The 23,111-nt window shown below is 35.0% G+C and overlaps 1 protein-coding gene across 1 annotated transcript in view; it reads right to left on the reverse strand.

The window, feature by feature from the left end:
- Positions 1 to 2,109: 2,109 nt before the first annotated feature.
- Positions 2,110 to 23,111, reverse strand: part of LOC128550360 (protein mono-ADP-ribosyltransferase PARP14-like) — a 47,438-nt gene continuing 26,436 nt past the window's right edge. Inside the window, exons 16-27 of the mRNA XM_053529284.1 lie at positions 19,409 to 19,630; positions 17,346 to 17,476; positions 14,459 to 14,546; positions 13,813 to 13,879; positions 13,337 to 13,587; positions 11,885 to 12,067; positions 11,447 to 11,543; positions 10,319 to 10,450; positions 8,156 to 8,310; positions 7,670 to 7,856; positions 6,565 to 6,763; positions 2,110 to 6,043 (exon numbers count right to left, since the gene is read on the reverse strand). Coding sequence (XP_053385259.1) covers positions 5,947 to 6,043; positions 6,565 to 6,763; positions 7,670 to 7,856; positions 8,156 to 8,310; positions 10,319 to 10,450; positions 11,447 to 11,543; positions 11,885 to 12,067; positions 13,337 to 13,587; positions 13,813 to 13,879; positions 14,459 to 14,546; positions 17,346 to 17,476; positions 19,409 to 19,630 — 1,809 coding nt within the window. The 3' untranslated portion in view covers positions 2,110 to 5,946. The remainder of the gene's footprint in view (positions 6,044 to 6,564; positions 6,764 to 7,669; positions 7,857 to 8,155; positions 8,311 to 10,318; positions 10,451 to 11,446; positions 11,544 to 11,884; positions 12,068 to 13,336; positions 13,588 to 13,812; positions 13,880 to 14,458; positions 14,547 to 17,345; positions 17,477 to 19,408; positions 19,631 to 23,111) is intronic.

The following is a 23,111-nucleotide window of genomic DNA, read 5'->3' on the forward strand; positions in this document are numbered from 1 at the left end:
ATGTAAAATATTTAACGAAGAGCAGGCCGAAATGTACATTTTGTATTCTTATGATGATATTTGCCTTTGCGTATATATTCTGAAGTTTAGTTAGATTTGGAGAGATATATTGATTGTAAATGAGATTTCAACATGAAAATGCAGTCGAGTTAGTCTCGAATCTTCATTTTATCAAAAAGCATCGACGTATCGTTTTACGTGAGATGATATCACACTTTTTGCATATTTATAAAAAATAGGTAAAGTGATAAAACTGTCCACATCCTAATATTTGAGCTTTATTTAATGAATAGTAAATTGAAATTGTAGTGTTATTCATTATGACATCCGGATTTTCTGTAGTGACGAAAATTGATTACTTTTTTCAGGGTTGCTATGATCAAATGATTGGATGTTTTCAAGATAATAGCCAGTCGGTGCTGTATTTGTTATCGAGATAAATATGACATTACCCATTACTGGAAATGCAAATTCTATATAGCCAGATGAGAGTTTTGCAAAATATTTTCCTGCGGTTAAATTGTTGGGTCTTACTCTCGTAAATTTTGACTATTCTGTGTGACAGATTTTATATAATTTCCTGCCTATTTAGTAAATGCACATTTTATACAATATTTCGTGAAAATTTGTTTCATTCGTGAAAAATGTTTAACTACCCCTTACATATATCTGTATCAAACTGAAGTACCATTAGGTTTTTATGTTGATTCTACAACAGATGAAAAATGTAAAAAAGGTGTATAATTACATCGTTATTATAGCACAACTTTCAACACAGAACACGAACTTACACTATCAGAGCCATAAAGGGAGGTAATAAAATGGATTCAATAAAACTTTCTACTGTGCTGATCAGTTTTCATAACCTTAAAAGTTTTTGGAGAAACAATTATCGAAAATAGGATTTAATAAGAAAATAATATATTTCATGACCATTACAGAATGCGGCAGCCACATTTCAAACAAAGGAATTATGAGCCTTGAAGGGATTTGTTTGAAAAGAATATTTTATCCGTACACAGTATTATAATACTTTGTCTTGTCGTTGTAGGTAGTAGGCTTGTATCAGCATTTATCATTTGTAAAAGTGGAATAAGGAAGAAATCAAAAGAGTCCAAGCAGCAATCAACCGTACCGGTAGAACGGTGAAATTTACAAATAAGATTATCAAAGTAACATAACCCATGTGGTGTTTAGATCTACCTTTGCTGAAAATGGAGGTTGCATCTAACGAACTGTTTCAAAATTTTCCTGATTTTACATTTCAGAAAATCGAGCAACTGCGAAACAGCGACTTGAACCTTGCATATGCTTTTGAGACAATTTAGATCGCCAGGAGACGCAGACGACAAATGTTAAAAAATCATACGTGTCTTGTTTGTTGCAATACATAAACTGGGTATTAGACTTTATAATGGCCGATTGGGGATGGTAAATGTATCAATGTTCAAATGTTATGTTTTTCTTAACATTTTGTTTATAACTCAAATATAAATTTTTGAATTATTTATTACATTATACTTTCAATATATTTTTGTTTATCTTCATTATGGTGTTTACCAGTGCGAAAAAGAGCACACATATGCAACAGTACACATTTAATGAATGAATTGCCGTCAATAGTCAAAACTATTGCCCGAGTTCCGAATGATCGAAGGTCAATAGTTTTGAATATTGAAGGGTAGCCACTGATTTGTGTTCTATTAAATGACACCCGAAATAAATTTTCATTTTTTAAAAAGTTTGACTTCAGCACGGAAAAATGCAATGTTGACCTATAGACCGGTCTATAGTACAAACTATGGACTGTTGATTTTTATAAGTATTTTTCACTTACGCATTGTGTTCTGTGTGGCATGACACCTTGACATGCATTTAAACAAAAGCTGAGTCCGTATTCTTCCACATTTTTGAATACTAAGACAAATATTTTTTTTGTAGTGAATAGAGGTCAAGGAAAACATAATTGAAATACGGCTTGTGGTTCACTCCTGGTACCTCAATTGCGGTCAAACCCTCTTGTGCTATTCCGTTCAATCCCGTCTTACAATGTGTAGTATATTATCACAAGATGTGTTAAACAAATCAAAATAAATAACAACGATACTATCTTATTAAAAATGTATTCAATCATTTACAAAAAGTACATATTTTCTAACAAAAATTTATCACAGAATACCTTTAACTACTTAGATAGTACAAGCACTGACTAAAAAAAGCAAAGTGCAATACAACATGACAGACTGAGTGATTCCTCTAAAGTTAATATTCATTTCAATATCAGTTAAATGCATGAAAAACAGTGTATTTTTTTGGATATATAAACCAAATGCATAGGCAAAGTTAAAGAAATAGACAAACGAACACCGAAAAAGCAAATAAAAGTGTACAGTAGGCAACTGCCTTGGAACGTTCAGAGACAAAACGCAAACCCTCACACAAAGTCCCCACAGTATCCTAAAATTTTAGGACAGTAACAATTTATCCCCGAAAGATGAAACTCCTATACACATATCTATAAATTATTTCTTTCAATGAGTAAACCCTTACAAATATGTCAAACGAAAACTAAACAGATCATAACGATAAAAAACAAGAGGATGTCAAAAGAAAATTTAGCAGACCAAACTAAGATACCTGAGGATGCCAGACAAAAATCAAGCAAAGCAAAATGAGTAAGAAAGCAGCGGACGTCAAAAGAATTTTTCAGCAGAGTAGAATGACAAAGAAACCAGTGGACGCCAAAAGAAATTTGGACAGAAGAGAATGATAAAGATATTAGTGGACGCCAAAGGAAAATTGAGCAAAGTAAAATGGGTAAAAATTTCTGTGGACACCAAAAGAAAATTGAGAAGAGATAAATGACAAAGTTATCAGTGGAAACCAACGGAAAATGAACAAAGCAAAATGACCAAAAAGCCAGTTAACGCAGAGACATTTGAGCATGCAAATTTCTTCCTTCTTAAAAAAACCAGCAGGCATCTAAAGAAAATTGAGCAAAACAGAATGACAAAAATATCAGTGGACACCAATAGAAAATTGAGCAAAGCAAACTTACAAAGAAAGCAGTGGGCGTCAAAAATAGGGCATAACAGAATAACAAAGAATCCAGTGGAGGTCAATAGAAATCTGAACAGAGAAAGATGACAAATAAAGCAATGACGTGAACATTAACCTAAAGCCAATAATCACACTCATAATAAGTCGCAATGCCTATTTCATTATATATTTTCCCAAAAAACATTTTTTTTTTTGCAAATTGTTCCTTCGCCAGTTTAACATTAAAAGGAAAATTGATATTTTTATTAAATTTTACTTTTATCAGAATGATTTTTATGCCGTAAGATTGTGCAAGGCTTTCGTCTATATTATACAATACGTTAAATATTCTTTCAGTGTGTCCTTCTAAAACATTTCCTATTTCCTGTTTTGTTGGCACTACTAAGCTGAAAAAATATGTACCACCGAATATAATGATTTTGAATACTGGTATAACGCTCATCACAACTTCTGAATTGAGTACAGACACATCAGAAAAATGCATAGTACACATTTCAAGTCTAAAGCTTAAATAAAGCATAACATATGAAGTATATGTAATAATATAAATCACAAACAAAACATTATATAAAGAGGTGGAAACATTGACATTGAAACGTCAATTAACATTGTTGATAAGAATATGTATACCATATATCAACTTAAATGAACCATTTCATAAGTTTAATTGAAGGTTCAGTCTGTATCCTTATACTAAAAATCTGCTAATGTCTACTGACGATACAGCATACTTTGCTTACATAATATTGCTTGTATATTATGAAACTTAATGGAGAGACAATCAACTCAGAAGTAAAATATTGTAATGCATTTCTAAATAAGTTAATAACTTTGATAAAACGCTGACAAATTTGACAAAAACATTTGATATGGCCGTTTGCAAATATGACAAATGATAAAAGGTGCACTGAAGAGACATTCAAAAACAAACTTATGTTACTTCCACCATATTTGTTTAATTTGTTTTTAGGGTAAACGTCACACCATAACAATTATGTGTCATGTGGCGACTTTGCAGTTTTTCATGATGGCGGATGATCCGAAATGTTCCTTCGGTATATATAGCAGCACCGGGAGACACCTGAGTAAGAACCACCGGCCTTTAGTAAGACAGCTAGATGTCTTCGTCATAGAATAATTCTACACTCCAAGTGAGGTTCATATCTAACTTTAACTATACAAGCATGAAGTACCTCTCTAAATTTGAAGAATTTAAAAGTATTTTGTCTGATTGTACTAATAAAGGTTTACTTTAAACAAGATTGCATCTAGGTAAATATGGAACAAATATTATGTTGAAATAAGAAAGTCAATCAATTAACAACGAATCATGGCATGGCAACGGTAATAACCTAAAATGTATTTTAACGTTTTAATTAATATTATTCTGATTAGATCACAAAGTTTAAAGGACTTACACATGGATTCCAAAAGAGATTAGGTTTTAATAACGTCTGGAATACAGATTTATTGCCAAAACATATAACATATCATCGGTTTAAAGCCAAAAGCCAGAAGGGCTCATCAGCGTTCTTTATTCATACGCTGATGGGCTCTTCTGGCTTTTAACCGACGATATGTATCATAGGGCAAAAAAAGACATTTACAATATCCTATCAGTAATATGTATGTATAGTTGTATCTAAAACAATTTTTGCATGCCAAAATAAATTATCTGTAAGTATGTCCAAACTTGATATACCTATTTCCTCATTGCGTATTTATACAGAACTAGTTTTTGTTGCGTAAAAACAATTATACTCCGAATGATGCCGACTGTGGTTACTCTATAACATGTTATTGATGGAAAGCAGTTTTAGTTAATTTGTGTACACTTTATGATATGGATAGTCACAGACTTATACGAAAATCTTTTTGTAAGTAAATAATGCTTCAAGTTATAGGTGAAAGAACTTGAATGATGGAGTTAGTCAAAAGTTTTAACCTTGCTAGAATGTTGAATATATTTATCAAAAATGTAAAATTTTATACGTATTTTTTTTTCAAAAAAATATGGAATATTTTGTTCAGGAATGAAAGCTAACTGTAAATCTTGAAAATACATAGCTAGGATAATGGAGGAATTGGGGACACATTGTCAGAATATAGAATCAAACTTCAAAGATAAATTTTGGTTTGAATCTTATTGCAAGAAACGTTTAAGTATGTTTTAAATGGGTGTACCATCGAAATTCAGAGGAATCATAGAACCCGGTTGTTATAGAATTTGGCACATACAATGGCGTGTAAGTAAGGGATCAAACCTGATTTCTTTGTTATTTTTGGGGATGGAATTCATGTATTGTTGCATTGGCCTTGTTACGAATCTCTTCGTATTAAATTATTGGAAGTTTTTCAAGTTTAACAGTTGTAATGATAACGAAAAATGCTTTTACTATCAAGTCCTGATATTCTAATTTAAACTGCCAAAAGGTGTTTTAACAGTCTAGATCAAACCTGTTTAGTCTACCTAGGTCATGTAAATATATATTGCTTCAGAGGACCTCATTGTTTAGAGTGACTATATACAAACAATGTAGAACTGTACTGGCTCATTAGAAAGTAAGGTTAAGTAAAGGTATAATGTATTATAAAACTTCAATTTTAACACAAAATTAAGACTCAGTACAGGTCTGAAACTTCTTATATGCAAATGATTTTGTCAAACATAATAACTTGTAATTGTCAGAAAGGTTTGCATAATATTATTGCTATTGTTGTGTATTGTAAACAAAGCGCGATCAAAATATACAAATCATATTTTATCTGTAGAAAAGCAAAGCTAAAAGTTATCAAAGCTATCACAATTAATTTGGACGTTTCTTTTTTCTGCTGTAAACAAGCTACAGTAAGGCAACTACACATTATTCCCTGTCAGTCTCCACTCTACTTGAACAATATGATATATTCTGGGTACGCTTGAGTATCGTTATAAATCACAAACTCTGTTGGGTATTGGTCGTCGTCGCAAGTAGAGTTATACCTGAAATAATTATTTGTGATTAATCATTTTAATTTATCTTGTCAATTTGTAGGGTTTAACGTTGCACTGATACAATTATAGGTCAAAATGCGGACTTTTAGGTTTCATGATGGAGGAAGACCCCAGTTGTCCCTCATTATCTTATCACGGAAACACCGACCTTTCGTTATCCAGCTGGATGGCATCCTCACATGAAGAATTCAACGCCCCGATTGAGGCTCTAACCTGTAGTGATGAGTGGATAGGTGATTCGAAATAAGTGACATAAACCTATTGGCCACGGATGCCCTCCTCTTTTAATAGATCTATCCTAAAAACTTAATAGTTTTTACATAAACGTCTTTAATTTGGAAATGGTCAAATAATCGCCTCATGTGGAAGTGACGTAGAAGTATCATTGGTTCAAAATTTACATGTTTTATTTGCTTTTGTCAAACACTAGGGCATTCAAACAATAGAGAATACATATTGCGACAATATAATACAAAAAAAAAAAAAGATAATCATGCATATAAATTTACCTATCAGTTGCAGAGCCAGGCACTTCAGGCGCGAATCTCTCCATGTACCCTTGGGGTACCCATGTTGTCAGACCTGTGAGAACCTTCACCTGGTACATCCTCTTCCAGCCATTTTTGTCGGGCGGCGAATAAAACTGCTGGGTAGAATACTCCGAGTTGACGGCAAAGTATACTCCCATACCGTACCATAGCATTCCCTCTAAAAATTTATAAGAATTAATAAAGAGTATGATTATACTGTATTACATATAATGCGACAAAATTGTGATACCGGCTTTGTTTGTTATTCGAAGCAGTCTATGTTCTTTATCAATTTCGCAGTCATCTGATTTCATGTATGTTCTTTTTCTAAAAAGAAAAAAGAGTATTTCAATTCTAATTGAAAAATTAAGTAAAGTAAGTAAGAAAACATTATCATGATCTACTATTATTTATTCCGACTATGCAGATCCTGATCCAGTAATACCGATACGTGAATGAAGGAGTTGGGGGAAGGGTCCAAACAAGATCAGAACGAAGTTGTCACCGCTGATGCGTACAGTGTCGATACATCATATACAGAGGATAGGCACGGGAGTTCCCCTCCGCTTGTGTTATGGGGAACAGGGGAGTCTCCTCCAGGAAATTCTTGATATACAGGACTGCAATTTTCCCTCTGATTAGTCTTAATTCTGAGGCATTGGAGGGGTAAAAAATTGATTTGAGTAGTGTAAGGGGAATCTCTCCCTTGGCAATTTTGAACTTCTCAGCCAAATTGGTTTGGGGTGGGGGTGGAGGGGGACAGGCCAAATCGCTCCGACCATGAATCTGGGCATGCTATGCAATGACGTCACATCACAAGTTCAAAATGATTAACATTTTATTTCTTATGACAATAAAAGTAGAATAGGGAAGAATTCGCCAATATTCCAAAAATCTTAATACATGTACATATATTCTCTAAGTTCAATATATCTGACAGGTATGCAAACTTAAAACTAGATCATAACCCTGGCCAGCTAAAGATTTACTTATTTCTAACAAAGGTAGTATCAGACAGGTCGTTGAAATTAACAAATGTTTTCTTTCTTTTCGTCCATGAGTATAAGTAAATAAATTAACATACGGAAAGTTGCGCCGGCATAACTTCTGTTGAAGCCGTTAGAAGTTATAGACTTTTCTTTGTCTTCTTGAGTACCATGCCATAGAGTACGTTCTACTTGTAAATGTGGGACATTTTTATGTTCCGACTTCAATTGTTCCTTCTTTGTTTGATATTGTTGATACAATGTCCGATTCTGAATTCTCCGTATCTGAAAGATATTGTTGATCCAATGTCAAATTGTAAAAGATACAATTGATTACAATGCCAGATTCCGAATTCTGCGTATCTAAACACATATTATATCTACATTATTACACCTAGTGACTAAACAAACATCAGTATGCAATCACATACTGTAAATTTGAATTATCTTTATACAGTTAACATAAGTCATTTCTGTTAAAAAGACATGTTTTAGTTTAGTTGTCACCGTGAAGGTCAGAAATAATTTAAACAAGACAAGTTCGTTGACACACTAAGTTCAGTAGGCAAACAAATATGCCAAACCTCTTTGATCTGAGAAAGCCTATAGTTTCCAACCGTTACCCTAAAGTTAGCTACAACATCTTTGTACTCTCGGTCCGTAGAACTAAGCACAACCTCCTTCAGGTTTTCCAGCTCTCCCATTGCTTGCCATGTATGTGGTAAGGCCTTTAACGCTCCTGAAATACAGAATTACTGTTTGATCCAAACTATGTTTTCATATCACACGAGTCCACTCATGTTATAGATAATTCTTTTGAGCTGCTCTATGAACACTGTACATTTTCACAATATCCTTTTTTATCGATTTTGAGTGATCTACTTTGCAAATTTCAACCATTATTGAAACATGAAAGATATGATATTCTAAGTCAGATAAGATAATAGATGTATTAATCTGAAACATTCAGGATATTTTAGTCTCTATAAAGAAATACATATCCCTATTAAACGATTTGGTGAATCTTTGAAAGATATTTGCCAAAGAGATACTAAATTTTGAGCCATAACACTGACTTTTCCGAAGTTATCTATACAATTTTAAAACAAAACCTGTCGTAGGCACCATTCTTCGAGATGTTTAGGATGTTGTATAAATTGTATAACAAAACTAAAATTCATGAAAAACCACCTGATTTGTTGAACTGAGCAACAATTTCAACTTCCGTAGCATGTTAAGTACAAATACATTTCCGGGTGCCTCCGTGGCCGAGTGGTTAAGGTCGCTGTCTTCAAATCACTTGATCCTCACTGATTAAAATTTGAAGCTCACTCAGGGAAATAAATGTTTTCATGTGAGGAAGCCATCCAGCTAGCGTACGAGAGGATGATGATTTTACCCAGTGCCCGTCAGCTCGTAGAACAGGAAATACCCCATCCTCGATGCATTCAGTAACTGCACAAGGAATGCAAATTATTTGGTCACTTGACATTGACGTTTGACGTACGACCTTAAATAAATAATTATGGGTCATTTACCTGTCATAAGTGACCTCCATATCAAATGTGATCTTAGATAGCAATTAGGCAAAAAGTTCTGCTGTTCTGGGTCAATGTGACCTTGAACTTTGTCCTACTGACCTAAAATTTAATAAGGGTCACCTTCTGGTCATGATCAACCTCCCTATTAAGTTTCGTGACCCAAGGCCAAAGCATTCTTAAGATATCGTCAGAGAACAGAGGTTTTCTGCTGTTTATGATCAACCTCCTAATTAAGTTTCGTGATCCTAGGCCCAAGCGTTCTCAAGTTATCGTACGAAAACTGTTTAACTATTCGGGTTACTGTGACCTTGACCTTTCACCTACTGATCGCAAAATTAATAGAGATCATTTGCTGGTCATGAAAAACCTCTATATAAACTTTCATGATCCTATGTCCAAGTTATCAACGGAAACCTTTTAACTGTTCCGGGTCTCTGTACCTTAGACCTATTGATCTCAAAATCAAAAGGGTTCATAATTAACCAGCATTCTCTATCGTTATGGGGCAAAAGAGAACTTTGGCCTCCAACTGTGACCTTCACTTTTAAGACAGGAACCTTGGTAATGCGCATGACATCCTGTCAAAATATAAATAATATTCCTCAATGCATGTCAAAGTTATGGACCGGACAGGACCTGACATGAAATTTGACCTCCAACTGTGACCTTGACTCAGATAGGAACCTGCGGTTTGCGTATGACACTCCGCCAAACTGAGATTGACGTTCATGCAAAATATAAACAAGATTGCTCGATTGTTCCATGCATGTCAAAGTTATAGACAGGACAATCAACTCCAGACGGACGCACGTAAGGACGGACGTACACACACGAACGTACGCACGCATAAACACCGAACCGTCATTGTGACAATTTTGTCGAGCCACAAAGAGCAGAAAAACACAATTCCCCTTTTTCTGCAAATTATATCAATTTTTGCATTACGTACAACCTGTGTTAACGCATCTTCTTCTACAGCTATGTTCATGGTCCCAGCTTCGCAACAAAATAGGCATGTTCGATATCGGTATGCCAAAACTTCGGTAGTCAATATATCTGATACCAGTACTCGCAAACACCATATACATATTTCTGACAATGTGTTCCAATAGTTAAAACGATTCATATATGTAATATTATCATATAAGCTTTTACACATCTTAATCCTTTTAAAATTGCAAAGATAAAAAGTGCTAACGTATCTACCTTCTGTTAGATCTTTTCGTATAACTGACACAGTTGTTTCTTTTTCTCTTTTCTCTTTCACATATTCTTCCATTTTCGTGAAGTCGACAACATAGAGTTTTTCATTGCTGTCGCGAAATTCTTTCTCCGTTGCTGTAATAATGAAAGGTACAGCCGTTTGATCGTGCTACACCGAACTGCATTGAAATGACCTTTTCAAACATTTTTTTTGTTTAGATATTCCTCTATACTGGCAGCAATACTGTCCAGTTTGATCAAGTACTATTGTATCAAATAGTAAAAAACAGAAGGTGTTCTGCACATGCGTGTGAGCAAACGCACTTGAATTTCTACTAATGAAGAGCGTACAGCTCTCCGTTGTCTGAGGTGAAGAAGTAGTCATATAAATTTGGCGGCACCCGTAGGAACATACCTAAAACATTCTATTAAAATACTTTTGAAAATTAAACAGGCCACATTACAATCCAGTTACACCCTTCCACGGTCTGTGTGTTCCAGCTATCATTTATAAAAAATTCAAATTAAACGATGAAAATGTTGTTATTCCACAGCCCAGTCTTTCTCCGCCATTTTGAAAGTATAGAGACTCCTCGCTCACCCGTTTGTTAAACTTAGTTAGAAAATTTCGTCAAATCATTAACTAGAAGCAGGTCGCTGCCACAACAGGTAACTACAATTTCTACAGTAGGCGATCAAACTGGGCCAAATTCAGCTCAACCGTTATAGCGGTATAAGAACACGTCTTATTCTTTTACACACGGAATTATATTACATGTAGAAACAGGACTGGAAATATTATCTATCAATAAAAAGAATTTCACATGATTATGAGAAATCCCTGTCTTAGACTAAAAGTTTGCATTTTTTGTTAGGAATGACTCTAAAAAATTGCGACCAGGGGAGATAATCAGTAATATGCCTACTTCTGTAAGACATGAGACTTATATTGTTTCAGTATTAAAGCTATTATTACGAGTACTTCTACTAATTCTACCACTCCAGGCATCAAATGTGTTTCGCTGTTTGACTCCAGACATCAAATGTGTTTCGCTGTTTGACTCCAGACATCAAATGTGTTTCGCTGTTTGACGATTTATTTGGCATTACTACTAAGTTTAATATACAAACCTTTTGTAAAATTTGCGTCTTCGAGCAGATATCTAATGTGTCTTGGATATGGTACCCATATTTTTCCACCGTCTTCAGTATAATACCATTCAATATACTAATCAAGAAGTAAAAAATAAAGTAAATTTTCTTTTGGCAGCTGAATTTTAAGTAACTTAACAGTATTTAAGCGAACTGTGAGACAGCGTTTTTCTTATGGCTCATCTGATAGCACTGAAAATTAGAAGAGAATGCGTTTTCGCAGAAACATGTGTTGGGTAGGAAAATATTTAGTTTTAGTTCAGTTTCGAGCGCATGAAATCTAGTTTTTCAATATTGATTATTCTTATGTCATGTATCAAGCTACAGCATAAATTCACAACTTCCATGTAAAATAATCACAAAATAATGAAAAGAAAAAGAACGTAAAATGAAGAAAGAAAGTTTCTAATGCAGAACCTGATATACTATCTTTCCAATGTCTTTTGAAACAGCTTCCTTATGTTTTTCTTGCAAAAATCGGAGAATTCTCTTGTAGCACTTTATAACGCCATCGCCAAGTCCTCTGACCTTCACCTTTCGTGTCTTGGTGTCAACAATGACCTTGACATGGTAATCTTCACCAATATCTTCAATAGTTTTCTGAATTTCAAAGAACGTTGGATGTTTCGAATGACTCCTTGACAGACGGGAAATGATTTTGATTTCAATTTTTTCTCAAACTATTACTTTTCTTACCCGTTAAGAAAACAAGCTAACTTCAGCAAAAGACGATTCTTGTATGCGTAGAAAATATCACTGTATAAAACAAACACGAATACACCGATAAAATATAGTTCGAAATAAATGAGAAAAACGAAATAAAAATATTATAGATATTAGTGACTAAGTATTTTACATACGAGTCCAATAAATTTTACTACTAGTAGAGAAAAAGCCGGTGATAATTGCAAGAACGGTGTTGCACATTCTGAACAGAGTGAGACTACTTTTATTTGCTTGATTGTGTTCTGTGCTTCTAAAAGATTTTATTATAACGGGAATCAACGATTTACAGGATTTTGCATATAGAAATAAATGCGGTGTTATTTACAGAAAGAAGAAAAACATGCTATATATACTGATCATAACAGACCTCCGAGCTCCTAACCGAGAAAAGCTTTAAATACTATACAAGGTACATCTTAACACCCTCCTCGCCTGATGACAACAGAAAATTCTATGAAATCAAAAAAGCCGTTAGTCAATCTAAACCAAAGTTCACAAAACAATCAACGACGAACGCAAGATTATTTCCAAACCTCCTCCTATATTATCCTTATCCTTCACAAAAGCACAAAACAGTTTTTTAAGCGTGAAATCATTAGCTTTTCTTCGAATATGAAGATTTTGACTGGTGACTGGTTATGAATTTAGGGATTACGAATGTTTATTTCGTGTTAAAACATCTGCAGAATCCATACGGATTGGATGGTGCCCGAGTCCGGTAAGGCGATGGTACCTACGTTTCACGAGGGATTCTGAAGATGTTAAAACACAAGATGAACATGCATTAATGAAAATGCATTAACGTTATTCTAGCATTTAACTCGTTTAACGAATAAATCACCCCTCAACGTCATTACATTTCCATGGAACGCGTCATTTCCCTTCGAATTATGTTTAAGGACTGTTTGTGCTTAAGCTTTGCCGCGGAAATCTCATGTGTAAAAAGGTGTTTAACAGAACGTGAGCGTGAGAATCTCTGTCAACATACAATTTCTCTCCTATTAAAATACCGCTGAAAAGTGGCACGAACAGCAGTTTTATGTTAGAATATTAACAGAATATAGTCTGTAACAAGAAGAATATTATACCCGTCTGCCTAATTATGATCGGTTAGGTAAGAATGTACAATTGAAATTAATTTACTTTATTTTTCCCTTTGTTTGCAGTTACAAGATCAAGATCATCTATATTGCCATCTTTTGTCAGGTCTATTGTCACATCTCTCGTTTCACTTTCAACTTTAGCTTTAATGCTTTTGAAGGCCAAATCTACGGTTTTACGATCATCAGATGTAAACTGTATAAGAAGAAAGTCTCTTCTCTTTGTAGAGATAACAATATCATCATCAACATGAACCCTGTCTTTGTCGTAGCCGTCTTCAGCAAAACGCACACCTGCAAGGGACAATACATATGTTTACTAGGAAAGCTAACTTGTGTTGGTCAACTGGTGATTTAGCAGGGAATGTATAAAAGACCAATGTTGCTTTCGCCAATGTAGCTTTGATAGAGGTAAATATCGGACATTGGGGCGTAACAGAGAAATTACAATCGACGTATTAAATCAATTACATTAAACTAAGTGATCAATAGTTTACCAAATGAAAATATACTAAGTACCTTTCGCAGGTGGTTTTTGCTCATTTGTTTTACCACTCATAAATGCTTGAAGTTCTTCCGTAAATGTCTGAAAAACAATAAACAAAATTTCCGAACAATTATTGATACATAATAATGATAATAATATGATATAATTTTCAATAATACATAATCTTTGAAATATGTTTTCTTTTTAAGCAGTTATACAAGCTACATATGTACTATAAATTCCATCGATCCGATAAATGATTACATGTATAAGTAAGTAAGTAAGTAAGTAAATGTTTTATTAACGTGACATGTGCATAAGTATTACAATACATACATACAAAAATAGTACAGCACCCGGCCCAATGGGCCTATAAGTCACCTAAAATCATACAATTATTTAAAAGTAAATTTAGTGTACATGTATTACCCTATGGTTCATATTTAATTTACAAATTTACTATCAACTGAGAAATATATATCACTGATATATGCAGACAACAATGAATAAGAAGGTCTGTTATTAACTAATAAATAAATAAATAAATAAATAAAACCATTGTATGTAAACTATGAAACAAGTTTTTGTGGATAATTTGCTCCCTTTAAACCTATCATTCACATTTTAAGTGAACATGTACATGTACGTTAACAGCATTAGCAAAGAAAGCATACAAACTTTATTTATATCCCTAGCTGCAGGGAACAAAACCAGGTTCACGTGGCAATTAACATCACCATTTGCAGCGCCAAAATCGGCAACAGCTCTGAAAAAAAACAACAACTCATCACTGAAATCATAAAACGACAACAATTTGTTTTAAAGAAAACAACTTCTAGTGTGTTTTATTTGCATTATATATTCTTGCGATGTGTTTGGCATTTTAAATCTTACACACAATCCATCTTCTACACGTGCAAATCACATGTCTTTACTGGTTGTATATTGTAAACACTAAAATTTTTAGATATGAACTTTGGGCGCATTATAACTTATATCAGTGTTTTCGTTTAAGATTATGCTTATATGTGATATTTTCACAACCACAATAACAGTTTCTTTAGAAAAACTGCTCGATAATACATATATTGATAAATGATATATCTTAACGAGGCAGTGTATTATTTGAACTATCTGGAGATATATAATAGGCAATAACAGAACTCTATGCATAAACTCGTTAAAATGATTTAATTGTAAGATCCAACAATGTCCTAAAAGGTCTTTTAACTATAATTGTGAGTTATTATTCGGTTCAGACATGACGCTCTGTCCTTTGCAAGAATTTCTAAAACAATCAAACGTTAATATTTTTGAAAACCAAAAGACAAACAAAAGCACCGCCTCATGGGTGCAGACGCTCATCCATTTTTTTTTATTTTTGTATAATAGAAATATTATCTACCCATGATTTTCTAAGTCCAAAAGGGGTCATAATTCTTGCCAAAAGCAATGAACAGTTATGGTATTTGCTGTGCAGTGTCAGCTTTTAATGGCAAATAACTGTTTCAGGTTTTAAAGCAACAGCTTTGACCGTTAAGGAGAAAAGTTGACCTAAACGCAAAACTTAACCAAGACATCTGATATTTTCTCAGTCCATGGCTTATTATTCTTGCAAAAAGCAGTATGGAGTTATGTTTCTTGCTGTATTAAGTCGGCTTTTGATGGTTAATAAGTGTTGCAAGGTTTTAAGGAATAACTTTGATAGTTTAGGAGAAAATCTGACCTAAACACAAAATTTAACCGAGAAATCTGATATTCTAAGTCCAAAATGGGTCATAATTCTTGCAAAAAGCGGACTGAGTTATGTTTCTTGCTGTACAGAGTCAGCTATAAATGTTGAACAAGAGTTGCAAGTTTTAAAGCAATAGCTTTGATAGTTTAAGAGAAAATCTGACCTAAACATGAAAATTAAACAGACAACGCCAACGCAGACGCCGACGACGATCAAGTGATAATAATAACGGTTATTATAACCCGTCATTTATTTTCCAAAATCAGATGAGCTAAAAATCAAGCCGCATACTAAAATTAAAGAGTCAAATGTCAAACATAATGTCCGAAACATATTCACAATTGAAAAACCATGTTTCAAATGTACACAAAACTGTAAATTTGAAACAAACCAAAATCTCCATACTAATACAAAACAAGAGCTCTCACAGAAGACAGGGCGCTCGACTATTTCGACGCTGGATAGTGAAACGGGGCACATCTGAGAAAACTGGAACTGTCACTGGAGTATCTAATGACTCCAATGGTGGATGAAGATATTACACAATAGCCCGAGTCTGTGTCAAAAATATTAAGTAATAAGAGAGGTAAAGATAAAGTGTATCAAAACTATATATAAAACTATATAAGTGTATTCTAAGCAAGAAAGGGGCATAATTAATTAAATATTGGTGCAAAAGGTATCCATCTTGTGTAATATAATGTGGGTGATGATGTTGAACAACTACTTCAAGTTTGAATCAAAAGCATTTCATTATAACAGAGTTATAGTGAAAAAGCATCAAATTAACCTAATTAATTCTAAGTAAAAGGGGCATAATTCATGAAAAATGGTGTTAGAGTTATGCACCTTGTGTCATATCATGTGGGTGATGATGTTGAACAATTATTTTCAGTTTGAATCAGATCCATTCAGTTATAAAAGAGATAGAGTGAAAGTGCATCAATACTTTAACCTGAAATTCTAAGTAAAATAATTAATGAAAAATGAGTGTCAGAGTTATGCACCTTGTATCATATGGTGTTGGTGATGATGTTAAACAACTACATTGTATTTTAAGTTTGAATCAAATCCATTCAGTAACAACAGAGATAGAGTGAAAGTGCATCAAAACTTTAACCTGAAATTCTAAGTTAAAATGGGGAATAATTCATGAAATTTTGGTGCCAGAGTTATGCACCTTGTGTCATATAATGTTAGCTGAAATTCTAAGTAAAAAGGGGAAATAATTCATGAAAATATATGCCAAAGTTATGCACCTTGTGTCATATCATGTGGGTGATGACGTTGAACAATTTTTTAAACTTGAATCAAATCTATTCAATAATAACAGAGATAGAGTGAAAGTGCATCAAAACTTCAACTTGAAATTCTAACTTACAGCAAAAAGGGGGAAAATTGGTGTCAGAGTTATGCAACTTATGTTATACATGTATGATGGTGGGTGACGATGTTGAACAACTATTTTAAGTTTGAAAGTTTGAATCAAATTCATTCAGTAATAACAGAGGTACAGTGAAAGTGCATCAAAAATGTAACCTGAAAATCAAAGTGAAAAGGAGGGATAAATCATGAAATATTGAAGTTAGAGTTATGGCCCTGATGTCAGATGATGTGGGTGATAATGAGGAATAACTGTATAAAGATTGAATCAAATCAATCGAGTAATTAGAGAGATAAGTAGATACAAGAGAAAGTGTAAAAAACCAAGGTGGGGATGCGGAAGGACGCCGACGCCGGGTCGCGTAGGATAGCTCTCCTTATACTTCGTATAGTCGAGCTAAAATCAAATGCTTCAAAGTGTCAAATTGTTAGTGATGCAAACTTTACCTGTAAATACCACGGGCTACTTTCCTTGGGTTATATCTTGCTCCACCAGTACCTATAGATGGTATGGCTATAGATCTCAGTCCACTTTGCTTCATCTTCTGCAGGCAATCATCAATACAGTTGCTGATGGTCTGAATATATATAAACGATAGACATGTCAATTAACCTAAGATCAGCAATGTGGTATGAATCTTGTACCGAATAAAATCGAAAAATAACATACAGCGTGGAGAGCTTGCATAGGTCAACATCAATTGATTGCTGCGTATTTTTGGAAAGCCTTTATAAGAACTGATATTATTGCAACCACTGACAAATAATTAATAAAAATCGAGCTGGACCGAGTCCGCTATTGTTGTTGTTATCAAGTTCTCCCTTCTGGAAGAACCGTCATAGACTTGGATAATGATAATCTGACAACCGAATATTTGTGTACTTGGAAATACCGCCATCAGGCTTTTTTCAGAGGATATGAAATTAGTACAGTCTAACATAAGTTTTATCTTCAACTTGTCTGACAGTTTTTAAAATACAAAATCAAAGTGTTTCTTTTGTTACTTCGTCAGTTATTTCATTCCTGATAGGTTCCAAGACTGGACACTTAAGCAAAAAATGAACTAGTGTTTCATCTTTATTATGTTTCATGGTTGCGTTCTATACTTTAAAAGGAACTTTTCACAGATTATACTGAGTATTTCCGACAATTGGTTGTCGGTTCTGTTTATATTGATTCTCCTTTGGGTTAGATATAAAGCTGAATAGTTGCTGGAGGTATCGCATACTTCGAAAGAAACAAGGAGTAGGTAAAAGCGAAATGGTCAATAAAGGCAAATGCAAAAAAAAAACAGAGATGCCTGTTTACGTGTAAGAAGGCGGAACGTTAGGAAAATGCAGTGTGTTGTTGTTACTGTTTTTATGAAAGATGTAACTGCATGTTACAATAATTACTTTATTTTGTTTTAATATGAATAATATGAATAAGAAATCATATTTGACAATACAGGTTGTCAGAGATAAGCAAAAGAATAATATTTGTTAAAATATTTGATTTCAAAATTAGATATCTTTAACTGAAAAAGAGCCCGTAATATTCTACATATCTTAGCAAAGAAAAAAGCAGAAAGAAATAAAAGTGTCCGTTGACCAAAAACAACACACTATGTATCATTTTTATTACAATTTCAGAATATCTGAACGACTGAAATTGCAAAAAAATGTCTTGTGAATTTTGGAATTTATGTAACTTTATGTAACATTATATGTATCACATGTTTGACGTCGCGGGAGTGTAATAAAGCCATTAAATAAAAATGATAATAGACTAGTGTAATAAAGCTTTGACGTCGTTTATAGTGTAGGAGACGTTGGTCAAATTGACCTGTTTATATAGTAAAAGAAAGTCATATTTTTGATGTTTCGACAGGGAAGGCTAACATGTGATAAAAAGAATATTAATTTTGTGACTTTCCACATTTAATTTACTAAACTCGTTGAATAAAATTAATAAAATGTTCGACCGAGCCTCACATTTTAATATTTTATTCAACTCGTTTAATATATTCAGTATGAAAAGACACTCAAGTAATATCCCCTATGTAATGATAAATAATATATTGAACTGAAAACTAAGAAAATTAAATCAGTTTGTCACGAAATTCAATTCACAGTTTGCATCAGTATTTGTTGCTCATATCCTGGTCATACCATACGCTGGTATGGTGAAATACCATAATGACCACTGAAATTGATGAATTAAAAACGCCTGTCCGGAGAAAAAAATCTAGGAAATATCTTTAAGCTTGGACGATTTGTTATATTGTAATATTTTAAAACATGCTATGAACCATGATAAGTTTATCATATCATAACATTTATATATTTGCAGTCGGTGCAAAACTTAAATAATTGTGTAGAGTTTAAATAAACGATTCAGCTACTTTTATATGATAGTCTCCAATTATTTCCGTCAAATCGAATTTAACATGTACCAATTAACTTTAATGAAACGGACATTGTGGTCACATTGCTCATGGTTAGTTGAAATAAACATAATATGCAATTACCTGTTCGCCGTCGGATTCTTTCCAGTCAGGCATGAAATAGTGGTAGACTTGTTTGCAGTCAAGGTTATATCCCTTTGTTTCAATAATCATCCCAGAGCTCACATTGCCTTTGAAACGCTTACATTCCTCTTTCAATTGTGGCCCAGCACGCTTGCTAAGTGACTCAGGAATAATGCCGTTCAGGTTTGGGAAGCTTATTGTTGTGTCTAATATAACGTCAGCCTGAAAGTATACTGTGTTGCTATAACATCAGCCTGAAAGCACACACGATTAATATATCATCAGCCGTAAAGTACACCGTGTTGCTATAACATCAGCCGTAAAGTACACCGTGTTGCTATAACATCAGCCGTAAAGTACACCGTGTTGCTATAACATCAGCCGTAAAGTACACCGTGTTGCTATAACATCAGCCGTAAAGTATCCCGTGTTGCTATAACATCAGCCGTAAAGTACACCGTGTTGCTATAACATCAGCCGTAAAGTACACCGTGTTGCTTTAACATCAGCCGTAAAGTACACCGTGTTGCTATAACATCAGCCGTAAAGTACACCGTGTTGCTATAACATCAGCCGTAAAGTACACCGTGTTGCTTTAACATCAGCCGTAAAGTACACCGTGTTGCTTTAACATCAGCCGTAAAGTACACCGTGTTGCTATAACATCAGCCGTAAAGTACACCGTGTTGCTTTAACATCAGCCGTAAAGTACACCGTGTTGCTATAAACATCAGCCGTAAAGTACACCGTGTTGCTTTAACATCAGCCGTAAAGTACACCGTGTTGCTATAACATCAGCCGTAAAGTACACCGTGTTGCTATAACATCAGCCGTAAAGTACACCGTGTTGCTTTAACATCAGCCGTAAAGTACACCGTGTTGCTATAACATCAGCCGTAAAGTATCCCGTGTTGCTTTAACATCAGACGGTAAGTATCCCGTGTTGCTTTAACATCAGCCGTAAAGTATCCCGTGTTGCTATAACATCAGCCGTAAAGTACACCGTGTTGCTATAACATCAGCCGTAAAGTATCCCGTGTTGCTTAACATCAGACGGTAAGTATCCCGTGTTGCTTAACATCAGCCGTTAAAGTATCACCGTGTTGCTATAACATCAGCCGTAAAGTACACCGTGGTTGCTTAACATCAGCCGTAAAGTATCCCGTGTTGCTATAACATCAGCCGTAAAGTACACCGTGTTGCTATAACATCAGCCGTAAGTACACCGTGTTGTTTACATCGACGGTAAGTAAACGGTGATATAATCAGCCGTAAAGTATCCTGTGTGCTATAACATCAGCCGTAAGTATCCCATGTTGCTATAACATCAGCCGTAAAGTACACCGTGTTGCTATAACATCAGCCGTAAAGTATCCGTGTTGCTATAACATCAGCCGTTAAAGTATCCGTGTTGCTATAACATCAGCCGTAATGTATCCGTGTTGCTTCAACATCAGCGGTAAGTTAACGTTTGCTATAATCAGCCTAAGTATCCGTGTTGCTATAACATCAGCCGTAAAGTATCCCGTGTTGCTTAACATCAGCGTAAAGTATAACGGGTTTATATCATCAGCCGTAAAGTACACCGTGTTGCTATAACATCAGCCGTAAAGTAACCGTGTTGCTATTAACTCAGCCGTAAAGTACACCGTGTTGCTATAACATCAGCCGTAAAGTACCCGTGTTGCTATAACATCAGCCGTAAAGTATCCGTGTTGCTATAACATCAGCCGTAAAGTATCCCGTGTTGCTATAACATCAGCCGTAAAGTACCCGTGTTTGCTTTTAACATCAGCCGTAAGTATACGGTTGTATAACATCAGCCTAAAGTATCCGTGTTGCTATAACATCAGCCGTAAAGTATACCGTGTTGCTATAACATCAGCCGGTAATATAACGGGGTTTTTAAATCACCCGTAAAGTATCCGTGTTGCTATAACATCAGCCGTAAGTACCCGTGTTGCTATAACATCAGCCGTAAAGTACACCGTGTTGCTATAACATCAGCCGTAAAGTACACGTTGCTTTAACTCAGCGTAAGTTAACGGGTTGCTATAAATCAGCCGTAAAGTATCCCGTGTTGCTATAACATCAGCCGTAAAGTACCCGTGTTGCTTAACATCAGCCGTAAAGTACACCGTGTTGCTATAACATCAGCCGTAAAGTACCCGTGTTGCTTTAACATCAGACGGTAAGTATAACGGGTTGATATAATATCAGCCGTAAAGTATCCCGTGTTGCTATAACATCAGCCGTAAAGTATCCCATGTTGCTATAACATCAGCCGTAAAGTATCCCATGTTGCTATAACATCAGCCGTAAAGTACACCGTGTTGCTATAACATCAGCCGTAAAGTATCCCGTGTTGCTATAACATCAGCCGTAAAGTATCCCGTGTTGCTATAAACTCAGCCGTAAAGTATCCCGTGTTGCTTAACATCAGCCGTAAGTACACCGTGTTGCTATAAATCAGCCGTAAAGTATCCGTGTTGCTTTAACATCAGCCGTAAAGTATCCCGTGTTGCTATAACATCAGCCGTAAAGTATCCCATGTTGCTATAACATCAGCCGTAAAGTATCCCATGTTGCTATAACATCAGCCGTAAAGTACACCGTGTTGCTATAACATCAGCCGTAAAGTATCCCGTGTTGCTATAACATCAGCCGTAAAGTACACCGTGTTGCTATAACATCAGCCGTAAAGTACCCGTGTTGCTTAACATCAGCCGTAAAGTATACCGTGTTGCTATAACATCAGCCGTAAAGTACCGTGTTGCTTTAACATCAGCCGTAAAGTACACCGTGTTGCTATAACATCAGCCGTATAAGTACACCGTGTTGCTTTAACATCAGCCGTAAAGTACCCGTGTTGCTATAACATCAGCCGTAAAGTAACCGTGTTGCTATAACATCAGCCGTAAAGTAACCGGTTGTTATATACATCAGCCGTAAAGTACCCGTGTTGTTTATAACATCAGCCGTAAAGTATCCGTGTTGCTATAACATCAGCCGTAAAGTACACCGTGTTGCTATAACATCAGCCGTAAAGTATCCCGTGTTGCTTTAACATCAGACGGTAAGTATAACCCGTGTTGCTATAACATCAGCCGTAAAGTATCCCGTGTTGCTATAACATCAGCCGTAAAGTATCCCGTGTTGCTTTTAACATCACGCCGTTAAGTAAACCGTGTTGCTTAACATCAGCGTAAAGTATACGTGTTGCTATAACATCAGCCGTAAAGTACACCGTGTTGCTATAACATCAGCCGTAAAGTACACCGTGTTGCTTTAACATCAGACGGTAAGTATAACGGGTTGATATAATATCAGCCGTAAAGTATCCGTGTTGCTATAACATCAGCCGTAAAGTATCCCGTGTTGCTATAACATCAGCCGTAAAGTCCCTGTTGCTATAACATCAGCCGTTAAAGTACACCGTGTTGCTCTCATAGTAACATAACAGCCGTAAAGTATCCCGTGTTGTATACATCAGCCGTAAAGTATCCTGTTGCTATAACATCAGCGTAAAGTATCCTGTTGCTACATCAGAAAACATTGCAACTCGCCGTAGTACCCGGTTGCTATAACATCAGCGTAAGTATCCGTGTGCTATAACATCAGCCGTAAAGTATCCGTGTTGCTTTAACATCAGCGAAAGTATAACGGGTTATATAAATCAGCCGTAAATATCCCGTGTTGCTAT

The sequence above is a fragment of the Mercenaria mercenaria genome, chromosome 17 (assembly GCF_021730395.1).
Source record: "Mercenaria mercenaria strain notata chromosome 17, MADL_Memer_1, whole genome shotgun sequence".
NCBI classification, from domain to species: domain Eukaryota; kingdom Metazoa; phylum Mollusca; class Bivalvia; order Venerida; family Veneridae; genus Mercenaria; species Mercenaria mercenaria.